Raw genomic sequence first — 22,722 nt, 5'->3', positions numbered from 1 at the left:
CCTGCTAATGGCTGTTGCAGTCGCTTTGAGAATGTTCGGTATGCTTGAACCTGGTGACAATTCTGGACCTTACGAAAAGGGAGCTGATCGGGACCTAAAGACTGGGTCTCACGACGAAGGAATCAATGGATCACGCAAAAATCTCGAGCGCCACGAAACCGGCCAAAACCAAGTCTTGACGCCAACTGCTGCGGATGATCACTCTCCACCAAAGAGCAGCCTTCTCGGCGATTTGGGTGACAACGGAGAAGACAATGAGGTCAAGTTCCTCAGCAAACGTCGCGTTCATCACAAGGCAAGGTCCTCACAGGTCATTACCCCGAATGACTCCGAGGATTCGTCCGAGGGCGAGCTCGTGGGGCCGGGCCAAAAGAAGCCGGTCCGCAATGGAAACGCGTGGCCTCAGCAGTCGACTAGCGAGGGGCATGAACAGCGACGCAAAAGAGCACATTCGGAGATTAAGCGTGAAGAAGAGGCCCTCGATAGAGAGGAGGAGACCTTCATGAAAGAGCTCAAGCGTCGGAGGGAGGAAATCGCGAAGTCGAAGCGCTATGTGGACTCCTGCTGAGGCATGAAGCGTGCGATGGTTGACTCTGCGACTGGTGCATCAGTATTCGGAGCTCGTCTTTTCGAGATGCCAGTGTTCATTGGTGCTTTGAGAAAGGAAATTGTATTTGGAGAATGATGAATCTGGACTAAGGTGCACTCCAGCAGGATAGAGAGACAACTTGCATCGGATGCACGTTCTGATTCTGTAGAGGCTCAAACGATCCTATTCAAGATGATGTGACACGTAAAACAAACTTAGTCTATGAGGTGTACCGATATAGGGTATGCCTTTGCATTCAAGCACGCTGTATAAGGAGTTTGGACAGCACCTGGACTGCTGCACATAGGCAGACACGACGAAGTGACGTCAAACAGCGATGACGTTTCTCCAATGGCTCCAGAAAGAATTCAAGTTGTTTCGGCTCGGAGGTGAATGCAGGCGGCATCCCACCTTCAATAAATCCTCCCTGCCTTGTCTCCCGCTGTCGATCTTCCATCTTCGCCTTGGTCCATCGGTCTCGACCCTCTCCAGTGTCCGGGAACGAAAAGGCAGACTTGGCATAGACTCGGCTCGGCCACGCGCACGCGCAACGTTGTCAGCAGCCGCGGCTCGTCATTTCCAACCACACCAAGCTTTGCCGCACGCGTTGTCCCCACGCGTTCGGCCTGGAAGCTTCAACACTCTCGCCTTCTGCGTCCCTGCAGCCGACTGCACCGTCAACGACACCACCACCGACTCGCGACAATGTCGGGCCCGCAGGTCTACTTCTCGCTCCCGCCCAGCGACCTCTTCACCTTCCCTCCCGCCGCGCTTCCGCAAGCTCTTCCGCCGCCTGTACGCGAACGGACGTTTCGCGCGCCTTTCGGCATCGCGCCATGGCTATTCAACCTCGCAATGCGCCCTGAGGTGCCCTTCCTGTTCGCAAGCACCTACATTGCCACCGTCTTCGCCTTGAACGCCTGGAACCGCAGCCGCGGAAACAAGCCCTGGTGGATTGCGCGTCAGTCGTTCTTCAAGCCATTCGTCGTCTTGCACAATGTCGCGCTCGCGATCTACAGCTTTGCGACTTTCCTCGCCATGTTCAGAGCGTTTGTACACACTTGGCCGGGTTGGGACAATGCGAACGGCCTCGCAGGTGTTGCCGACTCGCTATGCAAGATTCACGGACCGAGAGGGCTCGGCGACGCTGTCACGTACAACACCACTATCAACATCTGGGAGTCTAAGAACGCGCTCATTCACATGAGCCCGAACGGCAACCCCGACCCGACCGACGTCGGAAGACTTTGGAACGAGGGTCTCGCTTTCTGGGGTTGGATCTTCTACCTTAGCAAGTTCTACGAGGTCCTGGACACCTTCATCATTGTCGCAAAGGGCAAGCGTAGCGCGACTCTGCAGACCTACCACCACGCTGGCGCGATGCTGTGCATGTGGGCTGGTATCCGCTACATGAGCCCGCCTATCTGGATGTTCGTCTTCATCAACAGCTTCATTCACGCTCTAATGGTGAGTTCTTTAATTCTATTCGCAGCTGTTTTTCAAGCCGCTAACGTTTCCTAAAGTACACCTACTTCACTCTTGCCGCGATCAACGTCAAGGTCCCGAAGTCCGCCAAGCGCGCTCTTACCACCATGCAAATCGCCCAGTTTCTGTTCGGTGCCAGCTACGCCGCTCTCCACCTCTTCGTCCAGTACGACATTCCGATTGCGACCCCATACAAGGTTCTCGCCGCGGTCTCCACTGCCGCATCCTCTGCATCTTCCGCTGTCGCTTCTGCTACATCCGAGGTTTCGAAGGTCATCGAGTCGCCTGCCGCAACTGCGTCAATTGGCGCTTTGATCAAGAAGTACCTGCTTCGCGCCGCCGGCGAGGAGGGAGTTGCCGAGCGCGTTGGTATCCCTCACGACAACAAGCCCGTCGCTCAGCACATCGAGGAGAGGATCGAGCAGATCGCCGAGCGCGCCGCCCCTGGCCCTATCTACGAGACCAGATGGCGCACCGAGTGGACCAAGGTCAATTGCATTGACACTTCCGGCGAGGCCTTTGCCATCTACCTCAACCTGTTCTACTTGTTCCCGCTCACCGTCCTTTTCGCCCGCTTCTTCTACAAGGCTTACATGAAGCGCACCACCAGGCCGCGCGGTGCTTCTCAGACTGCGAAGGCCATTGCTCAGGACGCGCGCAAGGCCGAAGACGAGACGGAGAAGGCTGTCGAGGCTGCTGGCAAGCGCGCGGAAGACAAGGTCCGCAACAGCGGCTCTAAGGCCCAGAAGGAGACTCGCGATCTTGTCCAGGAGCTGCGTGACGACGTTAAGAAGGTCAAGGAGGGCAAGTGGGAAGGTCGCAGGGTCAGCCAGGCAATCGAGAGCTTCGAGCAGAAGGTGTCCAAGGCCGCCGAGAGCGTCGGCGACGTTGCTTCTGCTGCCTCGACCCCGAAGAAGAACTCCCCGAAGAAGAAGAACAAGAACAAGAACAAGCAGACTGTCGGGGGCGAGGAGTCCGAGGCGAGCACTCCTTCGAAGAACGAGAGCGACGTCAAGGATGAGCTGGCTCCTAAGGTCGAGCTGAAGCCCGAGGACTCCGAGGCTGCCGAGCCCAGCGACAAGGAGAACCAGCCCCCTTCAACGCCAAGCAAGAAGCCCAGCCAGCAGAAGACTGAGCAGCCCGGCACCGAAGGCGGCCTCTTCAGTCCCTTCACGGACGACGAGAAGCCCGCCGCCGAGACCGAAAAGGTCCCGGCGGAAGACGAGCCCGCCGGCAAGCAAGACGCCAACCTCGCCGAAAGCGAGCCCACGCGCCCCGCGCCCGAAGATGCCGCCGCTGGCGCCGCCGAGCCTGACTCGCCCTCGAGCGCCACGACCTCTCAATCCGCCTCCTTCATCGACTACGCCGACGCCGTGAAGTCCGGCGAGCTGCCCGAGGACGCCGACGCCCCCGCCGACGCCTCAGAACCCCAAAAATGAAGGCGCGCACCGCCCCCGCCCCTCCTGCCCTCAACTTCATCTTCTTTCCCGCCCCCTACGACCTCACCACCCGCCAGCCCCATGCGCGAGAGCGCGGAATCTTTCTGGCACTTCGATCAGCAGGAGCGCGACGGGGACGGTGGTCCCAGCAGCCCGCGCGGCAGGCGCGAAAGCCCCGACCGCGCCAGGCCGACGAGCTCGGCCAGCAGCGAGAGTCCGAGAAGGGCTCTGTACAATATCAGACGGATGGACAGCTCCACGAGTTCTGTGGGGCTGAGGTAGCCTTTCTTTGGAGCAGAGTTCTGCGCTTCAGCGTTGGCGTTGTTTTTCTGAGTTGCCGTTGTTGTCGTTGTGCTGGTCTTCTGTAATGTTTTCGAAGCTGCGGTGGGGGCTGCGTACCTATTGTTGGTGTGTGCGAGTTGTAGTACATTGCCGGCTTTGCGAGGCTTAGGGTAGGAGGGATGTGTGTCAATAGTTGCCGAACAAAATTTTACTTTGAATATCATGACCAAGCTGCCAGTGCTATTAGAATCAGGAAGCGTTGTCAAGAGGTGAACGCGTCGCATGTGAACTACAATTTTTCGAACGAGGCAATCCATGCTTTTTGTCCTGCGCTGTTCTATGCTAAGATACCCAATCCTCATCTACGCGTTACATGTCGTTTCGAAACGGGCGGGCTCTCTGTGCCCTGTTCAAGCATCAATCTCATCAGGCGGCACTCTCCTCAAGCCTTAAGAATGGCCGCGAGCTCCTTGGCCACGGCGTCGCCGACCTCCGCCGTGCCGGCGCTGCCACCAATGTCTTTCGTGCGCACGCCCGCGTCGATGCACTTCTTGACCGCGGCGTCCACTTTGCTCGCCAGGTCGGGGCGCTGGAAGGAGTACTTCAGCATCATGCTCACGGACAGGATCGTCGCGACGGGGTTCACGATGCCTTGGCCGGAGATGTCGGGAGCGGAGCCTAGGGTGGGTTTGTTAGTTTCGTGGGCCGAGACTGCATGTATTGGTGGATAGATGTCTCACCATGAATAGGCTCGTAGATGCCGTTGCACTTGCTCTTGCCGTCAGGCGAGGAAGTCAGTGACGCGCTGGGCAGCAGGCCGAGCGAGCCCGGGATGACGGAGGCCTCGTCGGAGATGATGTCGCCGAACAGGTTGCTGGTGACGATGACGCCGTTGAGGGCGCGCGGGTTCTTGACCATCAGCATGGCGGCGCTGTCGATCAGGTGGTGGCCGAGCTTGAGCTGCGGGAACTCCTTCTCCATGACCTCGGTGACGACCTTGCGCCACAGCCGGCTCGTCGCCATCACGTTCGCCTTGTCCAGCGACCACACGGGCGCCGGCGGGTCCTCGGCCAGCGCGAGGTGGGCGGCGAGGCGGGTCACGCGCTCGATCTCCGCGCGGCTGTAGGGCTCCGTGTCGAGCGCGAAGCCGCTGCCGTCGTCTTCCTTGCGGTCGCCGAAGTAGATGCCGCCCGTCAGCTCGCGGACGATGTTGAAGTTGGTGCCGCGGCAGACCTCGGCTTTGAGCGGCGAGGCGTCGACGAGGGACTCAGAAGCGAAGAAGCATGGGCGGAGGTTGCCGTAGGTGCCCATTTCCTTGCGAAGCCTCAGGATGCCCTGCTCGGGGCGGACGGCGCCGGTGCCCCATTTGGGGCCGCCGATGGCGCCCAGGAGGACGGCGTCGGCGTTCTTTGCGGCGGTGAGAGCTTCGTCTGTCAGAGGGGAGCCAGTGGCGTCGATGGAGGCCTGGAGTGGATGTGAGCTGGGAGTTGCCTTTGGGAACGTAGTGGGATGGGATGACGTACGCCACCAAGGAGGTGCTCCTGGAAGTTGAACTTGACATCGGTGTGGTCCTGGATGGTACGAAGAATCTGATGACTGTCAGCGTCATTCGAGCATGACGACTTGATGTTACAGTTGATACCTTAACACCCTCTGCGGTGACCTGATTAGGGCATGCTGGTTAGCATATGGCGGAAAGCTATCTGGCTTTGACTCGATCAGACTGTACCTCCGGACCGCAGTGGTCGCCTATTTCGATGTTAGCAGGAATGCATTGATGTATCGTGATAACAATGTTACGTACCAGCGAAAATTACAACGTTATACTGAGACATTTTGTGTGATATTGCTAAGATGCAGTCGTCTTTGCGTTGTCTCTCCAAAATTGTCCGTTGTGAAGTGGCATGTTCTGACTGTGGCTGCCGATGTCGGCCGGAAATCGACCGACGCTTCGTCAACTGCCCCGGACTCCACCCACAGAGAGTCGTTCACACGTCGGATCCACCCAACACGACCCCATACTGCGTTATTTTGTGGGATCGATGGGTGGTGGTTTGGATCGTCGCGTAAATACTCTCCTTTACCTCGACGTGTCTCAGTGATATCTCATGCACTTCCACGATTTCGACACAATGGTAAAATACAGTATTACGATTATGCAAAATGCTCTATGACCAAGGGAAGAGAGTGTCTCAAGCTTCAGATGAAACGGGCTTCTCTTCTTGCGCTCTCCTCCTCGCTTCCTGGTGACCCCTCCAGTAACTCTTCAGCACAAAGACGAAGCTCAAGAAAATCCCCAGCCCAGCAATCCCAATGCCCGTGTAAAAAGCACCCCTGTACCCATGCAGGGTATCATCAAACTCCCCGTTCCCCTTCGTGACATGGACTTCCACCGTCCCGGCAAATCCAAGACCAAGCGAGATGGAGTAGTTGACGACAGTGTTGATCAGACTCGCAGCGACGCCCTGGTGCTCTTTGGACACAGCATTGGACAGAATGAGGGTCGCGGCAGGGAATGACATGTCCATGCCGAATGGCGCGACGATGCAGGTCACGAAGATCTGTGCCCAGTATATCTGGTGCACTGGCGCAGTGGCAATGAGGATTGAGCCGAGCATGAACGCAACCATGGCCATCATCATCACCCAAGGCGGGCGGACGTAACTGAGCAGGAAGCCTGTCGTCAGTGCCGCGACGATACCAGAGATGATCAGAGGTGTAAGGTAGGCGGATGCTAGCAGTGGAGAGGCGCCCCGGAGAACTTCGAGCTGCTGCCAGAGGTAGAATACCCAGATACCGAAGCATCCCCAGCCACAAGCCATGCAGCCAATGACAAAGGCCGTGTCGCTGTTCAAGGCCTCGAACGGGATCAGAGGGTTTGATGACACGTGAAGTTCAATGTAGAAGAATCCGATAATGATGAGGATGCCTAAAATCAGAGTGACGATGACCTGGGGCGAATTCCAGCCGTCAATGGGTGCTTGATTCCAAGCAAAGTTGAATAGAACAAGGCCGGTCACGCCTACAAGCGCGCCGAGCGGGTCGCACATTTTGAAGACGTCGAAGGTACTTTTCTCGCTGATATCGATCTTTCGTGGAGGATCAGGAATGGCCCATGCTCCAACGGCGGCGATGGTAGCCAGCACCAACGCCGAACACCAGAAAGTCCAGGGCCACCAGGCAAGGGCGAAGATTCCTGCAAAGACCGCACCGATGACTGATCCACCAGGGGCTACACCCCCGAATACGGCGAAGGCCATGTTCTTTCTTCTTCCGGGGCTGTAAAGGACACCCAGAAGGGCCAGGCCATTCGGGAGGCAGATTGAAGGTCCAATGCCTTGAAATACCCTCGCGAAGATGAAAAGGACGTAGTTCGAGTAGACCGCCAATCCAGCGACCAGAGACCATAGCGCGTACCAGATGTATCCGATGACTAGCATTTTCTTGTAGCCGAACAGGTCGCCTAGGCGCCCAGATACTAAGATGAACGTGCCGACAGTCAAGCTGTAACCGGCAATAAGCCATGCTTGAACTCCAGCGTCTGTGATACCGAAGTCCGCTGCGATGACGTGCAGTATCGAGAGAACCTGTCCAAGGCCCACCTGTGTGGTGAACTGAGCCAGACTGATGATGCCGACGACAAGGATCTCTCTGGGTAGAGATACCATCTGCTCCAGGGATTTGGTGCGCTGCATCGACGTCTGGTGAAGATCCATGCCCGGCTCGTCCTCGTTATCCTTAGTGGAGGTTGAAGAAGCGTCTGATGATACTCTGGGAGCAATCTCCGTTTCCTCTGGTAAAGCCATGGTGGCGAGGGTCGCTGAGCGCGAAATGTGCACTGTCCTTCCGAGATAGGTGATTGTCAAGAATACAAAGATGGCTCTTGGAGAGATGAGAGATGAACAGGGTATGAGATCACCGCCGACAGGGTCCGGCCATCTTATGAGAATAAACGGACATCGAAAGAAAGAGTCTTACGTGAAAACGGCGGCACGCGTTCCGTGGCCTAGACAGTGTCTGAGCTGACTTAGCAGACTGGACTACGCATCAAGTAGAACGCGAAGACCTCGCGGCCAGATGCCCTTTCAAGTGGCGCACGGACATTTGCATGATCTTCCACGTGCCTGGTGAGCATTTAGCTCGAATTTGCAAGAGAAAATGCAGCCTAACGAGCTAAATGCCGATGGAGGGTTCGTTACGATGACCGAGCATCAGGAACTGATTCCGAAGAGCCTGGCAGAAATCTTTCCCGAGCCGACGCTAACGGCAATCGGCTGATTAACCGAATGCTTGATAACTTGCGAGGCTGCGGCGTCAGGGCTGTTAGGGTTCGGGTTGGGGTACGCTCTTGCTGTCAAGCGACGCCATTGGGACCATTTCAAAGCCACGAGTAGAGTATCGGCAGACACTGAGGGTATTGTTAAATATTTATATCTTAGGCTTATGATGTTAACTCATATTGGCGATTACTTCTTTGCGACCAATCCAAATCATAACTGGATGCAAGAAAAAGGTACTGTCCGCGTAATCGAGACACTTCGAATGGGCTTCAACGGGAGAGCTGGTGTCGAGCCCGACATTACAGCGCAAGCGCCTGTGAACGGACAGCAGACACCAGACGATGCAAAAACAACAACACCTCCACCCATTCATGGAGGCGTCTGCTTAGAACGAGCAAAAGGATAGAAGAACATCTGCTACAAACCCCCGGAATCGAACCGGGAACCTTCTGTGCTGCCATCAGCGCATGTGTTGCAACCGTTGTTAGACAGAAATCATAACCGCTAGACCAGGCTTGCTGATTTCAGAACTGATGAGACGTTTGGCCATGGAGCGGCCCAAGACGGCTTGAGAGTTCCGGGTCTACAGATCCTGTACAATCAACATATTCTTACACCACACATTCTCACCCCGTCATCTTCAATGACCGATTGTCTGTTGAAGTACAACTTCATGACGTCCCGGACGAACGCACGATCTCTGACGTTCCATGCATCGAGTCCTATGCGCCGCAAGTCGTCCTCTGAAATTTCTATCGCGTCTTCTTCGTAGCCCTCCGCTGCATCGTCGTCCGCGCGTTCTATGATGTTCGCCAGAGTTTGGAGGATAACGCCCGTCACACGATGAAAGTAAGCCACGAGTGTAGCTGCTAATCTTTGCGCCCCTGGATGGGAATCGTGGTCCTCGGAGTGATGTTGTCCTGAAAGCTCGCTTAGATCTGGCAAGTCGTCAAGAAGGGCCTGATCGGTCAGACTTTCTTCTGCTTCTGAAGAGTCCTTTTCTCCAGCTGATGTCCACCACATGAAAGATTGGTATGCCGTTGTGCTCCAAGTCACCTGCTCCACAATTGCTGCCTCGGCGCCCTGGGGACCATCGCTATGCACTGAGTGTGTTTCTGTCGGAGGGCGGACGAGTGGCGCCGATTCATCGTGGTCATAGTCTGCCGTGTCGGACTCATCGTCGCGGTAATGCATACCATTTTCAGCACCTCGTTGAAGTCTCCGAAGTTCTCTGCGTAGCGAGGCATATCGGCGGAAGTCGCGCTGTGTCGCTTTGACAACTTCTCCGTCAGGAGTGCGGATGTTAGGCCAGATTTTGTGTCCTGATGCTGCGTGCGAAGTTGGCATTTCGACCAGGATATCGTACAACTTTTTCTTTTCGCCGAGGATATCATCCGTGGTACATGCTAGCCAGCCTTTTTCAAGGCTCTCCAATCGCGTGATGTCGAAAACACCGACGTTGAACAGAGGCTCGATGCCATTGTTTCCGTTGTGCGATGATATTGAGTCCCGGAGAGAACGTGGCACATCAGATAAGACAGAGAGGTCGTACACTAGACAGCTATTAGCTGGCGCTCGGAATACTGTCCAAATGCAATCGTACCGTAGTTGCAAGTCGGCTGCACGGGTGTACTGCCTATCAGGAGGATTCGCTTCCGAAGAAGGGCTTGTCTGTAGAGAGGGAACAACAGCGGGCCAAGAGTTGTCACCAGGGCCGGCATAGACAGAGCTGGATGATCCACTTCCACTGAACGTCCGAATGTAAGGGACTCAGGAGCGTCGGAGAGAGATCGTTTGCGCTCTGGGCCACCAGTGGATGGCGTCTTGGGTACAGCTGAAGCTGTCCCGTTGCTCTTACTGTCCACGCCGTGTCCTTTCCAGAACTGCTCTAGTGGCTGCTTGTTCTCCACGTCCTGGACGACTTCATTTGCCAAACTCCTGAGAGCCTCCGCATGCATCCAGCTCTTCCCAAGTCTCCCGTATTCCAGTGACACCAGGGCACCAACAGCAACGAAGCTAGCGTTGCGGTGCTGCTTGTCCGCCTCCTCTTGAACGAAAGCGCTCACGCCTGCATATTCGCCGAGGACAAAGTACACCAGATCTTCGCGGACGCTGTGCAAGCCAGAAGGGAGGCATTGATACTCGACGCCGTCTAAATCCAGACCAGGAAGGCATTGCTTCCACGAAATGGTATACCTTCAGGGCTATGTTAGCAACGACAACGTAACACTCACCCCTGTCGCAGTCGCATCGGGACACGTCCAGTAGTAACTCACCCCACCTTTTGGTCGAAGATCACTTGGAACAGAGCAGCGACCGGAGGAGCATCCTGCCGGGTCATTGTGGCTTGTCACAGCTCAATGCGCTGCTCGACTGGTGAAGTGACACAGTTACCTCATGTGTGAACATTGTCAAGCTCCATTACGGTTGCCTGAGACCTTTAAGCCGAGGCGATGACATGTGCTTTCGGGCGAATACGGCCGAAGTGGAGATGTAGGGCCGGATGCGGACAATTGAGCACGGTTGACGACCGCCGCAGCGCCGAAGAGGAATTTCTGTACGTGCAAGTCCCTTTCTCCGACATCACTCTGCACATCTGGAAAGTCCACGACTGTGGCAGATTCTGGTCGTGGAGATGGAAATGAATTGCCTTCATAAGCGACGAGATGCCATAGATGCATGCTACCAATCGTGCCCCAGTGTGCTTAGTATCTCGCCAGGGAACAAACACCTCAACACACATGTCTCTTGCCTCGCTCGGTCTCGCATTCCAACACTGCAGATCTTGAGCTGGACACAAGTACTTGCTTCGGTAGGTACATTGTGCGAGACAAGATGATCATTCCGGCTGTCTTTGAGTACGACGCAGCTATCCCGCACCGCGGCTTCGATCGTAATTAACAAGTCGGGACATACCAACATGTCCATCTCAATTTCTACTTTGCATAGCTACCAACCAGGCTGTTGTACCTATTGGTACGAGCCTATCGATCGTTGTGTTACTCATATGTTCATGCCCAAAGACCGCTGGGTCATTCATTCATGCCATTTGCGTGATCCATGACGACCAGCACACGTTGCTCCTTTCGCTAATATTGGCATTTGCAATGCATGTTCATCCCTCATGCGTCCTCGTCAGTTTCGTAAGTATTAAGCCGTGATGGAGCGGTCTTTGAGTATTTTCTCAAACATGCCACCCAGTTGATCATAACCAATCGCACCGCTCTCGTCACTGACATCCAGCACGGCTGCGTTTTCGTAAAGCTGCCGTACGTCCTGCTGACTGACCCTGACAGCCCAGCCAACACTTGTGATCATAGTGAGGATGCCGTCCTTCATGCCCACCAAATCGCTGGCCCTGATGACCCTCTCGACCCATTCTTCGTCCACATCACCACCGACTTGCCTCGCCACTTTGAACAGATCACACATGCCGTTCTCAGCCAAAGCTTCTCGTACAAGCTTGTCAGCAAGCTCCCGGGCTCTGATCTCTTCTTCCCTTTGCTTTCTTTCTGCTTCACGCCTCTGCTCACGCTCCTTCGCCTTCTTCGCCTCAAACGCTGCCGCCGCTGTCCGTCTCCTCTCCTTCTCTACAGCAAGGGCTGCTTCTCTCTCTGCTGCACCTTCAGCCTCTTGAGCACGCTGCGCATCACCGTGAGACCGCATGAATTCGTTGTAAGCCCTCCTCTGATCCTTTCGAGCGAGAGACTTTGCTTTCTTGGCGCCCACATTCCGGTGTGCAGGGACATTGGCAGGGTTGGCCGGGCCAGGCTCGCCTTCCTGTACGTTGGCAAAGGCATGATCGTCATCTTGATCGTCGGCTACGTTGTGCTCGAAGTCGTTGCGAGGTGCAGGCTCGTCTGCGCCATCGTCCTCGACATGGGCGTTTCTGGGCTGCTGTTCGTCTACTGCGCCGACAGCTTCCGGTAGTGGAGGGGCATCCCCAGCCAAGCCTTCATGTGATGCTGGAGAGTCTTGCTGTTGGTCTTGTACCCAGTGTTGTATTTGTGGCGCGTAGTAGAGAAATGTGCAGATGGCACCGAGGTGCACAAGGTCTTGTAGGAGCGGTGTGCCTGGTGTGGCGAAGGGCAATAGCTTGTTTAACGAGCTGAATAAAGATGCCATAGCTTCAAAAGTCGTTCACAGTTCAAAGATCACAGTATCCTCTTTACCTCAGCGAGGTTTAGTGGAAGGATCCCAGTTGCGACTTGTTGCAGGGTTGCAGTGGGGTTCTCCGATGCTTGGCTGGCCAAGGGTCGGTCTTTCCTAAAGAGCTCGATCAGAAAATCGCTTGTCGAAGATCTCTCTTTCGTCGAGCTTGCAAATAGTACGACGCAACCAGGATACAACGTGAGCGCGTAAGGATTGGTCGTCTCGAACAAGATTGGATGACGATGAATCAAACGCCCAAAGCGGAAGCCGCCTCAGTGTGGATGTTCAAGTCCTGGTAAGGTGGTAGATATCGACAGCCGTAGCACTCTCTCCCGCGGCGAACGGCCCGAGCGCCCAAGTGCGGAGTCTTTCACACACAACTTTCTTTGAACTTCACGCTTTGTCTTTCCTACCAACCTCATTCCTCGTCCATATCTCAATGCCCATATTTCGCTGACGGAGATGTCAGAAGGTGCTATATCGTGTTCGAAGCTGATACAAGCATTATGAGCGATACGACTGAGCACTTGAGGCTCTTGGGGTAGAGAGATTGGACTCGGTCACTGACTCTGTCCCTTCTCCTACCCAGCATTGTCAATGGTAAGCTTCCCTTTTGTTTACATCTCTTCTAAGATGAAAACCATGCAAAAAATATCACAGACCTGTTCTGAACAATAATGTGGATAACTTGCTTGGAGACCTTCTGATCATGAATGATTTATCCTCAAGACTTGGTTGAGCCATTGATGGATGTCGGCTAACAACATGTCTAGTGCTCGAAACCCACTGCTATACGTGCTAGGTTCGCTGTTTGATATGCCTGGCTCATCATCTGCATCCGTTCCAGCCTCTGATCGATGCCTCGCTGCGCAAGTCCATATTAGAATAGCATTGTAGGCGAAATGTATCCTCTTTGATCAAATTCTTTTGTGCCCGACCTCGTCTGAACCCCTTTGTCAATGCGACTATATTCGGAGCAAAATCACTTTTCATCTGCTTCTCCCATGGAACAAAGCGCTTCAACCACAAAGGCGTTCTCTGCTCGCATGCCCCGGGGTTTCCCTCTTTCATCTCACATCTGGAACCTCACACGGTATAATAGAGCGTCTGGTACGCTTGCCTCTATATTGTAATCCCCAAATCCTGAACCACCATCGCCGCAGCATTTTTCAACTACAAGTTTTCAAGATGCAAAGTCAGTCAAACGGGAAGCCGCCGGTCAATCCGTCACCCACCGATGTCAATAACTTGGGTAACTTGGGTAACTTCAACGTCGATGACTTTGCCTTTGGCGATCTCGGCGCTGATTTTAACGAAACCTTTCCAATGCAGTTTGACGAGGGCAGCGGCTATGACGGCAGCCTCCTCGACCAGCCAGCAACGACGCCTTCTTTCCTTGGTGCAATGAACAACACACCGAGTCCATTCACGCATGCGCCGCAGGAGCTGATTCCTACGCAGCAGACAATCGGTCCATCTCCGATTGCACTAACACCCAGCCAGGCTTTACCCACGCCGCCACCAGGCATCGCTTACCATCCTTTGGTCGGTTGGTACTATCCAGTTCCTGCACCGGTAGCTGGGTTTCCGCCACCTTTGATGATGCCTCCTAACTTCGCGCCTACGATGGCTATTCCAGCGATGCCGATGCCATTCGCTAATCCGCCCGTCCCAGCTTATGCGCCGATTGCAGCTCCAGCTAATCCGTCATCTGAGGAGGTCGAATCCAGCACCGATGACAAGAAGCGTAAGCGCAGCTACGTCAGCCACAGTCGTAGTTCGTCGCGCCACAAGTGTAAGTACGGGCCCGGCGCCTACCTCGCAGAGCAGGCCCAGCGCCGCGCCGAGGGTGACCACAGCGGCCCTCGTCCTGTGAGCCGCGATTCTGTCGACTATCACACCGCGTACTCGAAGTCTGCCAGACCGTCGCAAGAGACAATGGCTAAGGCAACGCCAAATCCGAGCGCCCCTAAGCCGGCAAGGAACAATGGCAATGCTTCAGGCCAGATGAAGGAGCTCAACGCCGCGACTGTGCAGCGCTGCCGTTGTCCGCCTGCCAAGAGCGTTGCGGCCGCGCATATCCCGCGCCCTCGCAATGCCTTCATCATCTTCCGCAATGATTTTGCAGCTCGCTGGCCTACATCCCGCGAGAAGAAGAGGGGCCAGCAGAATACCCAGATTTCCTCTGTGGCCGGCAAGACCTGGAAGGGGCTGACTGAAAAGGAGAGGGACGTGTACAGGCGCCGCGCTGCCGAAGAGGCAGAGCAGCACAAGATCATGTATCCCGAGTACTCCTATGCTCCCATGAAGAAGATTCAGTCCCAGTTCGGCCAGCCAAGTTGTACTTGTGGCGCTTACGCTCTGAACATGGCGGAGCTGGAGCGTCTCAGGAAGGGTGCCCCTACGCCCGAGAACAAATTCACGGGACCGGGTGTCGACACTGACAACGACGAGGAGGTGGACCACGTCGCGTCTCGCACCCGCTCGCAATCTCGTGGTAACATCATCCAAGCTCCCACTCCCCAGATGGCCCCGTTCTCCTTCGGTGCCAACATGCCTGACTTCGGCTTTTCTCTCGAATCTCAGAACGCCGCCGCAACTGAAGAATGGGCCGCTCTGCAGGCCTTCAATGCTGCGCACGACGAGCCCGAGGAGCCCCCAGCAAAGCGTCGCTCTCCTCGCTCTGGTAAGAAATCCGTCTCGTACGCAGAAGCCTCCGAATCGGAGCACGAGGTCAACTTCACCACGCCCCGCAAGCACCGTCCAGCCCCGATCTCTACCTCCCGCAAGCCCAGTAGCACCCAACTCTCCGAGATCAAAAGCGCCGATTTCTTCGTCTTCACTTATGATGATGACGAGGAAGGCCCGGCTGCGCGTACTCGCTCGAGGTCCACCGCTGGTATTGACGAGGACCTCTTCGGGCCCGAAGACATCGGAGAGAACATTGTCGTCGCCAGTCCCAAGTCAAACGAAGCCTCGGAGAAGAGACAAACGAGGAGCTCGAGCCGTAACAAGGAGAGGCAGGGATCTTAGCTTTGCTTTCACATGGTAAGTCGGTGGTTGTGTGATGTCTGAATTTCCTTTGTTATTTTGATTTTTGCTCCGTTGAGGAGTAACAGTACTCAGACAAGTAAGAATTCTATCTCATTTGTACTTCGTTTTCCAACTCGCATTTTCATTCGGACTCATTGAATCTTCCTTCTCCAAACCCGTATACTCTCGTGGTACGATCTCCGGCGACCGCCAGAAGAGCCAATCGAGCTCGGCTGAGTCAATTGTTGATGCAAGGCTGACAACTGCTGGCGTGACTGACGACTTACGCCTTCTTGCTTGATGTGTGGCAGGATTCTGGGTGGTAGAAATTGTACAGGTAAAACTATCATCAAAAGACATAAAAGCAGCTTGTCCGCCCTTTTGCGCGCCTGTGAACGCCCTGGACTCCGCGTTTATCAACGCTCCCAACAGGTACTCGTATCAAGCCTCCTTAACTCTAACCCGACCTGTTGTACACACCGCAAACCATGGCGTGATCTCTCTCGAAAGGCTCGAGGGTGAGCTGCTCCTTGGGCTTGATGCGCTCCTCCCTAAGCTTGGTGACCTCGCGGGCGAAGACAGCCTCGGGCGAGGCAGTGGAGTCGATACAGCTGGCCTTGATGGAGATGACAACACCGCCGCCGACCTTGAGGAACTGGTGGGCGTTCAGACCGACAATACGGGCCTGGTCGGGCTGGGCAACGTCGGCGAAGATGCAGTCGACCATGCTGACGAGCATGCGGTACTTGAGGGGGTGACGGGCGTCCTCGACGATGGGGATAACGTTGGTGCGCTTGGTGGCCATGTTGACGAGATCTCTGCCGGAGCGGTGGGAGAACTCGACGGCGAAGACAGTACCAGTAGGGCCGACAATATCGGCAACGTGAGACACCGAAGTACCAGACGCAGCACCCAGGTAAAGGACCTTGCTTCCAGGGCCCATGTAGATGTTCTCCATACCACCGAGGATACCAGCAGCCAACTTGGAACGGAAGGGGTTCCAGACACGGTACTCAGTCTTTGTCGCAGTGGGGGTCTCGCCGTTCGCCTGGGCACCGGCGCCGGGGGTGTCGATGCTGATGCGCTTCTCGCCGTAGACGGCCTCGCCGGGGGTCAAGTTCTTGGTGACCAGCAGATCCTCCTTGCCGCGAGCGACGAAGACACCGGCGTGCCTGTGGGGCTCCTGTAATATGGAATCAGTCATCCAGTATTCACGCTCTCGAAGACTCTGCCGCAACTTACGATGATGACCTTCTGGCCACCCTTTGCGCCCGCCGCACCACCACGGCCACCGCGAGCACCTCCGCGACCACCACGAGCACCGCCGCGTCCACCACCGCGCGCACCACCGCGGCCACCCCTGTCACCGCCGAAGCCACCTGCAAGATGTTAGCCCAGCTCGTCGCATCTTTCGTCTAGCAGCGCAAAATGCGTACCACGACCACCGCCGCGGGCACCTCCACGGCCGCCACGAGCGCCGCCACGACCACCGCGGTCACCGCCGCCACGTCCTCCTCTGGGTGTGAAAGCCATCTCTTCTGTGTGTGATGTGTTGTCGAAGGATCGTGTGCCGGTGCTCAATCGTATGCGCCAGCCCAAAGATTTGTGCAAAGCCGAACCTCGAGCTTTGAAGCTTTCCTCTGCAGCGAAAATTGCAGAGACCGAGCTTGCCGCGGACTTCGCGAGCGGTAGCTACGGCGCGGCCCGCAGAGCCAAAAGTTCCCGCCAAGGCCAATTTCGAGCCCACTACTCTCCCCAGCGAGGCCGGCTGCCGTGTCGAGATTTGCTTTGCGATTTGCGACCTCACGACTCCGACCTCACCCCGTTACTAACATTCTAGCCAGCGGCAATCAGTCAAGATGGTATGTCAACATTCTGCTCGCCAAACGCTCTAATTGCGCCATTGCAAAATTCAGTGTTTCAACGGCGCCCTTGCGATTTGAGACGAACATAATTCTGACCATGAATTTCACCACCAGGTCCGTTACGCCGCCACCCACATCGAGTCGGCCAAGTCCGCCCGCGCTCGCGGTTCCTACCTCCGTGTTTCTTTCAAGAACACCCGCGAGACCGCGCAGGCCATCAACGGCTGGAAGGTCACCCGCGCTCTCCAGTACCTCGAGAACGTCAAGGGCCACGCCGAGGCCGTCCCCATGCGGAGATATGCCGGGAGCACTGGCCGTACTGCTCAAGGTACGTGAAGGCCCTGTGAAAGCGGGTGTTGCCTATAGCCATGTGCGAGGATGCATACGAATATTGGGATACCCGGAGGAAACTTTTGAAAGAAAAGACACATAGGCGTGGTCTTGAACAACGGATACTGATTCGCGATGTAAAGGCAAGCAGTTCGGTGTCTCCAAGGCCCGCTGGCCCGTGAAGAGCGCTGAGTTCCTCCTCTCGCTCCTCAAGAACGCCGAGGCCAACGCCGACACCAAGGGTCTTGACACCAGCAACCTGATCGTCAAGCACATCCAGGTCAACCAGGCCCCCAAGCAGCGCCGCAGGACATACCGTGCCCACGGTCGCGTGAGTCAACACTATCCACAGACATGTATGCGCAACACTCACTAACAATGCCTAGATCAACCCCTACATGTCCAACCCCTGCCACATCGAGATGATCCTCACCGAGGGTGAGGAGGTCGTCCAGAAGGCCCCCCAGAAGGTCCACCGCGAGCAGGGCCTCCACCTTTCCTCCCGCCAGCGTGGTGCCGCCCGCACCAAGGCCATCACCGCGGCCTAAGCGCTTCACGGAATCAAACGGGGCTGTCTTGACTTGAGCTGCAAGTTTTAGCGTGGCACAGGTCGGGTTGGCGTCAATGTTTGGGTCATTCGAAATTTGGGCGAAAATGGGAACAGAATTAGTAGCTCAATTTCAAAAAGCTTTATGTCCACCCGTGAAACTGTTTCCATGTCTCATGTTCTACTACCATCCGTCGCCGTCTATCTATTTGCACTTGCAACGCTATGCAAGCCATCAATGCAGTCCAGTGTTGCCACCGTCACGCTTCGATCTAGTCTAAATGCAATCGAGAGCTCATCCATGCCTCCATGTCATAAAAGTCCTCCAGAAGGGTATCTCATCATAACCGTGACTTGTCCTCCGCCTTCTCGCCAGCATCATCCACAGTTTCCTCGACGACCTCCAGCGCAGCCGTGTTCTTCGCGTCGTTGAAAGCATTCGGGTCCTTGAGGAACGATTCGTCCCCGGAGAATTTCCTGTTCATTGAGCCGTAAGCCTGCGTAATTTGTTTGAAATCATCTGATCGTCAGGTTGGGGTGGCGGGCATGGGAGCCGCAACAGCGTCGTCGCCGAACTGTGCTTTCTCGATGTTGAAATCCCTGTTGCCCGAGGTGAGGGTCGTAAGTGTGCTTCGACAAAGCAGCGCAGAGGGAATGCTTATACACGATTGCCGGGGGTTTGAGGACGGGGGACGAGTGGGGATTTCTCTTACCAGCCGCGCTCTTCGCCGTTCTCGAGGAAGGAGCAGTCGCCGTTGATCTCGCACGTCCAGCCGCCTTGCACGCCGCGGCCGTTGCGCCAATTGATATCCGGGACGAGGTCGGGGTTTGTCGGGTCCCACTGGTGCGCGGTGGCTATCAGGGGATCTGTCGTGCCATTCGAGTGAGATCCGTTCGTGGTGGGGGCCGGCTTCCGGACGAATTTGGAGAAAGAGCAGGTGAAGCACTTGAAATCCTCTTCGCCTTCGTCTTCGGGCATGATGCCTGTCAGGGCGCGTCCGATGGCAATCATACTAGCGGCGTGTGTGCAGATGAGCAGGGTCCGGGGTCCGGAGGGATCGGCGTCCAGACGCTTGATGAGTTCATTCAAGCAGTATGCGATGCGGTCGTGGAGCTGGGGTATGCTCTCGCCTTTGGTGGAGGGAACGATGATCGGGTTCTGCTCTGGAGCAAGGTCCTTGGGAAAGTGCTGTGCGAGCACATTGTAGGCTGCTGGCGAAGGGTGGTCGAAGCGTGCGAGGCCATAGAATTCTCCAAGTCCGGCTTCAAGGTTGACAGGCGTCTTGCGAATCTTGGGATCGTTGCTACTCAGGGCAGTCCGGGCCGTGGTGTACGGTGAGAGTGTTTGAATGCAGCGGTAAAAAGGGCTTGAGTAGACAGCATCGATCGTCGGGTCTGTGGCGAGAAGGTGCTGGGCCAGTTCCTCGGCTTGCTTCACGCCATAGCTCGCGAGCGCAGGATCTGAAGCGATCCCTGTGGGCGAGCGGACAGTGCTGTTGTATTCGCCAGTGGTGGGATCCACAACCCAGTTAGAGCGGAACTGTGCAAGTCAGTATGGGATTGTCCCTGGTAACAAAGTTCTATTGAGGGGCATGTCTGGGATACAGCTGAAGCCGGCAGTGAAAATGGGCATGCTGTGCCGGTGTCTGTCGCTTTTCAAAAGCTAGACATTGGATTGCATGAGGTACCACGGTATTGAGACGCCGACGGCCGAATCACCATGATGATCTTCGACAGCCCTACGCAAACGCCCGTGAATACCTGCACGCCTGCCTGCTTCTAGCCCCCTCGCTTCTCGATGTGCCCAGCGAGACGTGTTAGAGGATTGGTGAATGAGAGACTTACTCCGTGGCGTACGACGTAAATTGCTTCCAGTACCATCTCTGCTGTATGAAAATTGGTGATGTTCGCGGAAGATCTGAACGTTGCGCATAGAAGTTCAAAAGCCGCGGTGACAGACACAAATCTGGGGAAGAGTGATGTCACGTGGAATCGTTGAGGCCGGGTAAATGTGTACGTTCCCTGGGCTGATGGAAACTTACACCTTGGTCCACGACAGACCGCAAAAAAGGGTTCTAAGACCTACTTATTATACTTCGGGATTTTTGCTCTATTGTATAGCGGCCAGACTGCTTGCAGTGAAATTCCAAGTCGTTGGCAAACATAACATTTACTAAGGTACACATTCGAAGGCTGAAAACCTGGACATAGCAAACACAAGAGAGCAGATTTGGTAGAAAGCCAGATGAAATTTTGGTCTAGCTAACTTTTTTCACACCGCCCTGCCAACTTCTCCAACCTGCATACTTTTGGGGTATCTAGTAGAAGAAGCCGAGGATCTTGCCAGCGACGTGCTTGCGGCGGGCCTCCTCGTGGTCCATGATACCAGCGGAGGTGGTCAGGACGACGAAACCGAACTGACGGGCCGGGAGGAGCTTCTGAACCCACTGCTCCATGTCCTTGAGCTGGACGTTGTAGCGGGGAGAGATGACACCGGTCTTGTTGAGACGGCCGTTGAGCTGGATGACGATCTTGCCGTTGCGGTGGTCGTCAACCTCCTCGAACTCGCCGATGTAGCCTGAGGAAAACTGTCAGTGGGGTTGTCGCGGAAGATTAAACGTGCAACATCAGAAGTCGGAAGACGTGTAAGATCCTCGTCGGAAGCTTTGATCTTCCGGACACTTAAAGGGCGTTGGTCGTGGAGAGATATGAGACCATTGCCTAGTTATCAGCCCGGTGTAGGTGTCGTAGTTGCTCGTCGTGTTGGTCTTCGTCCGAGGTATGCACGTCTTCCTTCTTTCTGATGTTCACTCGATGGAATGTATGGCGACGTACCGTGCTTCTGCATGACGTGCAGGAAACGGATGATGACCTTGGAGGAAGGGCGGATCAGGACCTGGCGCTTGCCGGCCTTCTCGGCGTTGTTGATGGCGTTAAGCGCATCGTTCAGAACGGAGGTCTTCATTTTGGCTGGGTGGTGCGGAGATTCTGTAGCGGCGGGGCGGCTTCAGGTATCTGCTCGCGAGATGTGTTAGCCTTCAAGAGCCTTCCAGAGCGCAAAGAGTGCCCTTCCGGCAGCCATGGGAGATGGCGCGCAGAGGGTTCTTCAGCTCGACCGTCCTCGGCGCAGCGGTGTCATGGCGCTCGCGGAGAGCGGTGCACGAGTGCTGCGCCTTGGCTACCTGAAGGGCATCTCTTCTTCGTCGCTCGACACGGCGTGCCACATACCTCTCGATTAGCGGCGAGCTTCGTTGTTGGCTGGAGCTGTTGTCGAGTCGCGAAATCGTGAGGCCGGCAATTTCAACAGCAAAATTCCCTGGCGCTAGCGTGTGTGGGCCGCATGCCTCGAACTTCGCGCAGCCGTGCCCAGCCCTCCCCGAGCGCGAAGCCCTTGAGCCGCGCCCCTCTCGTGCCCCACTAGCGCTGGCGCTCTAAACCCTCAATTTTCTCGGACGAGACCTCATTGTCGCCTCTCCTCGCCCCGTCCACATCTCTGCCACCTTAGCCAATCCCTCCGCCTCCGCTGCTACCACGCCACAAACACCGCAAACATGCTGATCTACAACGTATGTCACAGCCAATCGCGGGTCGCCCGCCCGAGCCCCGCGAGCGATGGAGGGGCACACCGAGCACCGAGCTGACCTCTACCGCAGGACGTTATCAGCGGCGATGAGCTCATCTCCGACTCTTACGACCTGAAGACCGTCGACGGCGTCGCCTACGAGGCCGACTGCGCCAAGATCACCATCGGTGGTGAGAGCTTCGACACCGGTGCCAACGCCTCGGCCGAGGGCGGTGACGACGACGGTGCCGACGACCAGAAGGAGACCAAGATCGACATTGTCCACTCTTTCCGTCTCCAGGAGACCAGCTTCGACAAGAAGGCCTACCTCGGTCACCTCAAGAGTAAGCTTTGACTGCAGAGTTCGCAATCTAGGATTCGTGGCTGATCTCGTTCCCCAGCCTACATGAAGAAGGTCAAGGAGTCCCTCAAGGCCCGTGGCGCCAGCGACGACGAGGTCAAGGAGTTCGAGACTGGTGCCCAGGGCTTCGCCAAGAAGATCATTGCCAACTTCGGCGACTACGAGTTCCTCATTGGCGAGTCCATGGACCCCGATGCCATGTAAGTCACATTTCCGGTTCCCAAAGCGTAAAGCACGAAGCTCACACGATTTCAGGGTTGTCCTCCTTAACTACCGCGAGGACGGCGTCACCCCGTACGTCACTCTGTGGAAGCACGGTCTCAAGGAGACCAAGGTGTAAGCGTGATCACCCAAAAGCGTGGCGGAGATGATTAAGGCGGAGGGCTATGAGGACATTGGTAAAGCGGCTCCCGAGCCCTCTGCCGCGAGCGATATCCCAGGACGAGCATGAATAGTTACGGTTGACATGATATTGGAAATAATCTCAGGCTCTGCTTGAGTCTTTCCAACCCAAAAGCAAATCTGTCAATTTCCCCTCTATGGCCTCCATTTCGCGTGTACTTGCATTCGGGAAGATTTGGCTGCAGCCAAGCGCATGCAGTGAATCTAGAATGACTCTTTTCATTCGTCCGCTGGCAGCATGGTCCTCCGGCGTCTCCCCAACAGCAATCACCATCCCACATTTCCCCTCACTCGCGCATGACTGGCCTTGCCTTTCCAGGGCAGACTTGCGCTTCGCGGCGCAGCCCGACGCCTTGTCCCGCGCCTGAAGGACCCACTATCAAACCTTAAGCATT

The 22,722-nt window shown here is 55.8% G+C and overlaps 12 protein-coding genes across 12 annotated transcripts; 5 read left to right on the top strand and 7 right to left on the bottom strand.

Moving 5' to 3' along the window:
- Positions 1-7: 7 nt before the first annotated feature.
- Positions 8-568, top strand: WHR41_03625 (uncharacterized protein; the record flags this gene model as incomplete). Its single annotated transcript, XM_069372231.1, has 1 exon — positions 8-568. The coding sequence occupies one exon, from the start codon at positions 8-10 to the stop codon at positions 566-568; it is 561 nt and encodes a 186-aa protein (XP_069230870.1).
- Positions 569-1,004: 436 nt separating this feature from the next.
- Positions 1,005-3,540, top strand: WHR41_03624 (uncharacterized protein). Its single transcript, XM_069372230.1, has 2 exons — positions 1,005-2,056; positions 2,113-3,540. The coding sequence occupies exons 1-2, from the start codon at positions 1,295-1,297 to the stop codon at positions 3,511-3,513; spliced, it is 2,163 nt and encodes a 720-aa protein (XP_069230871.1). The 5' UTR covers positions 1,005-1,294; the 3' UTR covers positions 3,514-3,540.
- Positions 3,541-4,090: 550 nt separating this feature from the next.
- On the bottom strand, positions 4,091-5,675 carry LEUC (3-isopropylmalate dehydrogenase). The gene is made up of 6 exons (XM_069372229.1): positions 5,600-5,675; positions 5,525-5,544; positions 5,438-5,458; positions 5,319-5,384; positions 4,536-5,259; positions 4,091-4,473 (listed from the first exon to the last, which is right to left on the bottom strand). The coding sequence occupies exons 1-6, from the start codon at positions 5,628-5,630 to the stop codon at positions 4,238-4,240; spliced, it is 1,098 nt and encodes a 365-aa protein (XP_069230872.1). The 5' UTR covers positions 5,631-5,675; the 3' UTR covers positions 4,091-4,237.
- Positions 5,676-5,987: 312 nt separating this feature from the next.
- Positions 5,988-7,601, bottom strand: WHR41_03622 (uncharacterized protein; the record flags this gene model as incomplete). Its single annotated transcript, XM_069372228.1, has 1 exon — positions 5,988-7,601. One exon carries the CDS (start codon positions 7,599-7,601, stop codon positions 5,988-5,990), a length of 1,614 nt encoding a protein of 537 aa, XP_069230873.1.
- Positions 7,602-8,605: 1,004 nt separating this feature from the next.
- WHR41_03621 (uncharacterized protein) lies at positions 8,606-10,475 on the bottom strand. Its single transcript, XM_069372227.1, has 3 exons — positions 10,352-10,475; positions 9,679-10,271; positions 8,606-9,628 (listed from the first exon to the last, which is right to left on the bottom strand). Exons 1-3 carry the CDS (start codon positions 10,414-10,416, stop codon positions 8,676-8,678), a joined length of 1,611 nt encoding a protein of 536 aa, XP_069230874.1. The 5' UTR covers positions 10,417-10,475; the 3' UTR covers positions 8,606-8,675.
- A 750-nt stretch (positions 10,476-11,225) lies between these two features.
- On the bottom strand, positions 11,226-12,200 carry WHR41_03620 (uncharacterized protein; the record flags this gene model as incomplete). Its single annotated transcript, XM_069372226.1, has 1 exon — positions 11,226-12,200. One exon carries the CDS (start codon positions 12,198-12,200, stop codon positions 11,226-11,228), a length of 975 nt encoding a protein of 324 aa, XP_069230875.1.
- A 1,215-nt stretch (positions 12,201-13,415) lies between these two features.
- WHR41_03619 (uncharacterized protein) lies at positions 13,416-15,260 on the top strand (the record flags this gene model as incomplete). The annotated part of the gene is made up of 1 exon (XM_069372225.1): positions 13,416-15,260. One exon carries the CDS (start codon positions 13,416-13,418, stop codon positions 15,258-15,260), a length of 1,845 nt encoding a protein of 614 aa, XP_069230748.1.
- Positions 15,261-15,287: 27 nt separating this feature from the next.
- Positions 15,288-16,793, bottom strand: nop-1 (rRNA 2'-O-methyltransferase fibrillarin; the record flags this gene model as incomplete). The annotated part of the gene is made up of 3 exons (XM_069372224.1): positions 15,288-16,443; positions 16,503-16,639; positions 16,697-16,793. The coding sequence occupies 3 exons, from the start codon at positions 16,791-16,793 to the stop codon at positions 15,718-15,720; spliced, it is 960 nt and encodes a 319-aa protein (XP_069230747.1). The 3' UTR covers positions 15,288-15,717.
- A 240-nt stretch (positions 16,794-17,033) lies between these two features.
- Positions 17,034-18,163, top strand: rpl17 (60S ribosomal protein uL22). Its single transcript, XM_069372223.1, has 4 exons — positions 17,034-17,122; positions 17,240-17,453; positions 17,599-17,786; positions 17,842-18,163. The coding sequence occupies exons 1-4, from the start codon at positions 17,120-17,122 to the stop codon at positions 18,001-18,003; spliced, it is 567 nt and encodes a 188-aa protein (XP_069230743.1). The 5' UTR covers positions 17,034-17,119; the 3' UTR covers positions 18,004-18,163.
- WHR41_03616 (uncharacterized protein) lies at positions 18,111-19,961 on the bottom strand. The gene is made up of 3 exons (XM_069372222.1): positions 19,848-19,961; positions 18,716-19,542; positions 18,111-18,479 (listed from the first exon to the last, which is right to left on the bottom strand). Exons 1-3 carry the CDS (start codon positions 19,881-19,883, stop codon positions 18,344-18,346), a joined length of 999 nt encoding a protein of 332 aa, XP_069230742.1. The 5' UTR covers positions 19,884-19,961; the 3' UTR covers positions 18,111-18,343.
- Positions 19,962-20,073: 112 nt separating this feature from the next.
- On the bottom strand, positions 20,074-21,292 carry crp-27 (40S ribosomal protein uS8). The gene is made up of 3 exons (XM_069372221.1): positions 21,231-21,292; positions 20,838-21,017; positions 20,074-20,580 (listed from the first exon to the last, which is right to left on the bottom strand). Exons 2-3 carry the CDS (start codon positions 20,965-20,967, stop codon positions 20,321-20,323), a joined length of 390 nt encoding a protein of 129 aa, XP_069230744.1. The 5' UTR covers positions 20,968-21,017; positions 21,231-21,292; the 3' UTR covers positions 20,074-20,320.
- A 149-nt stretch (positions 21,293-21,441) lies between these two features.
- Positions 21,442-22,465, top strand: WHR41_03614 (uncharacterized protein). Its single transcript, XM_069372220.1, has 4 exons — positions 21,442-21,568; positions 21,656-21,908; positions 21,966-22,125; positions 22,181-22,465. Exons 1-4 carry the CDS (start codon positions 21,554-21,556, stop codon positions 22,263-22,265), a joined length of 513 nt encoding a protein of 170 aa, XP_069230911.1. The 5' UTR covers positions 21,442-21,553; the 3' UTR covers positions 22,266-22,465.
- The last annotated feature ends 257 nt before the right edge of the window (positions 22,466-22,722 follow it).

This window comes from Cladosporium halotolerans, assembly GCF_011745625.1.
Source record: "Cladosporium halotolerans strain TM138-S3 chromosome Unknown Sca9, whole genome shotgun sequence".
Classification (NCBI taxonomy): domain Eukaryota; kingdom Fungi; phylum Ascomycota; class Dothideomycetes; order Cladosporiales; family Cladosporiaceae; genus Cladosporium; species Cladosporium halotolerans.
Note: the sequence above shows the minus strand (reverse complement) of the source record. Positions and strands in the feature narration are given on the sequence as shown.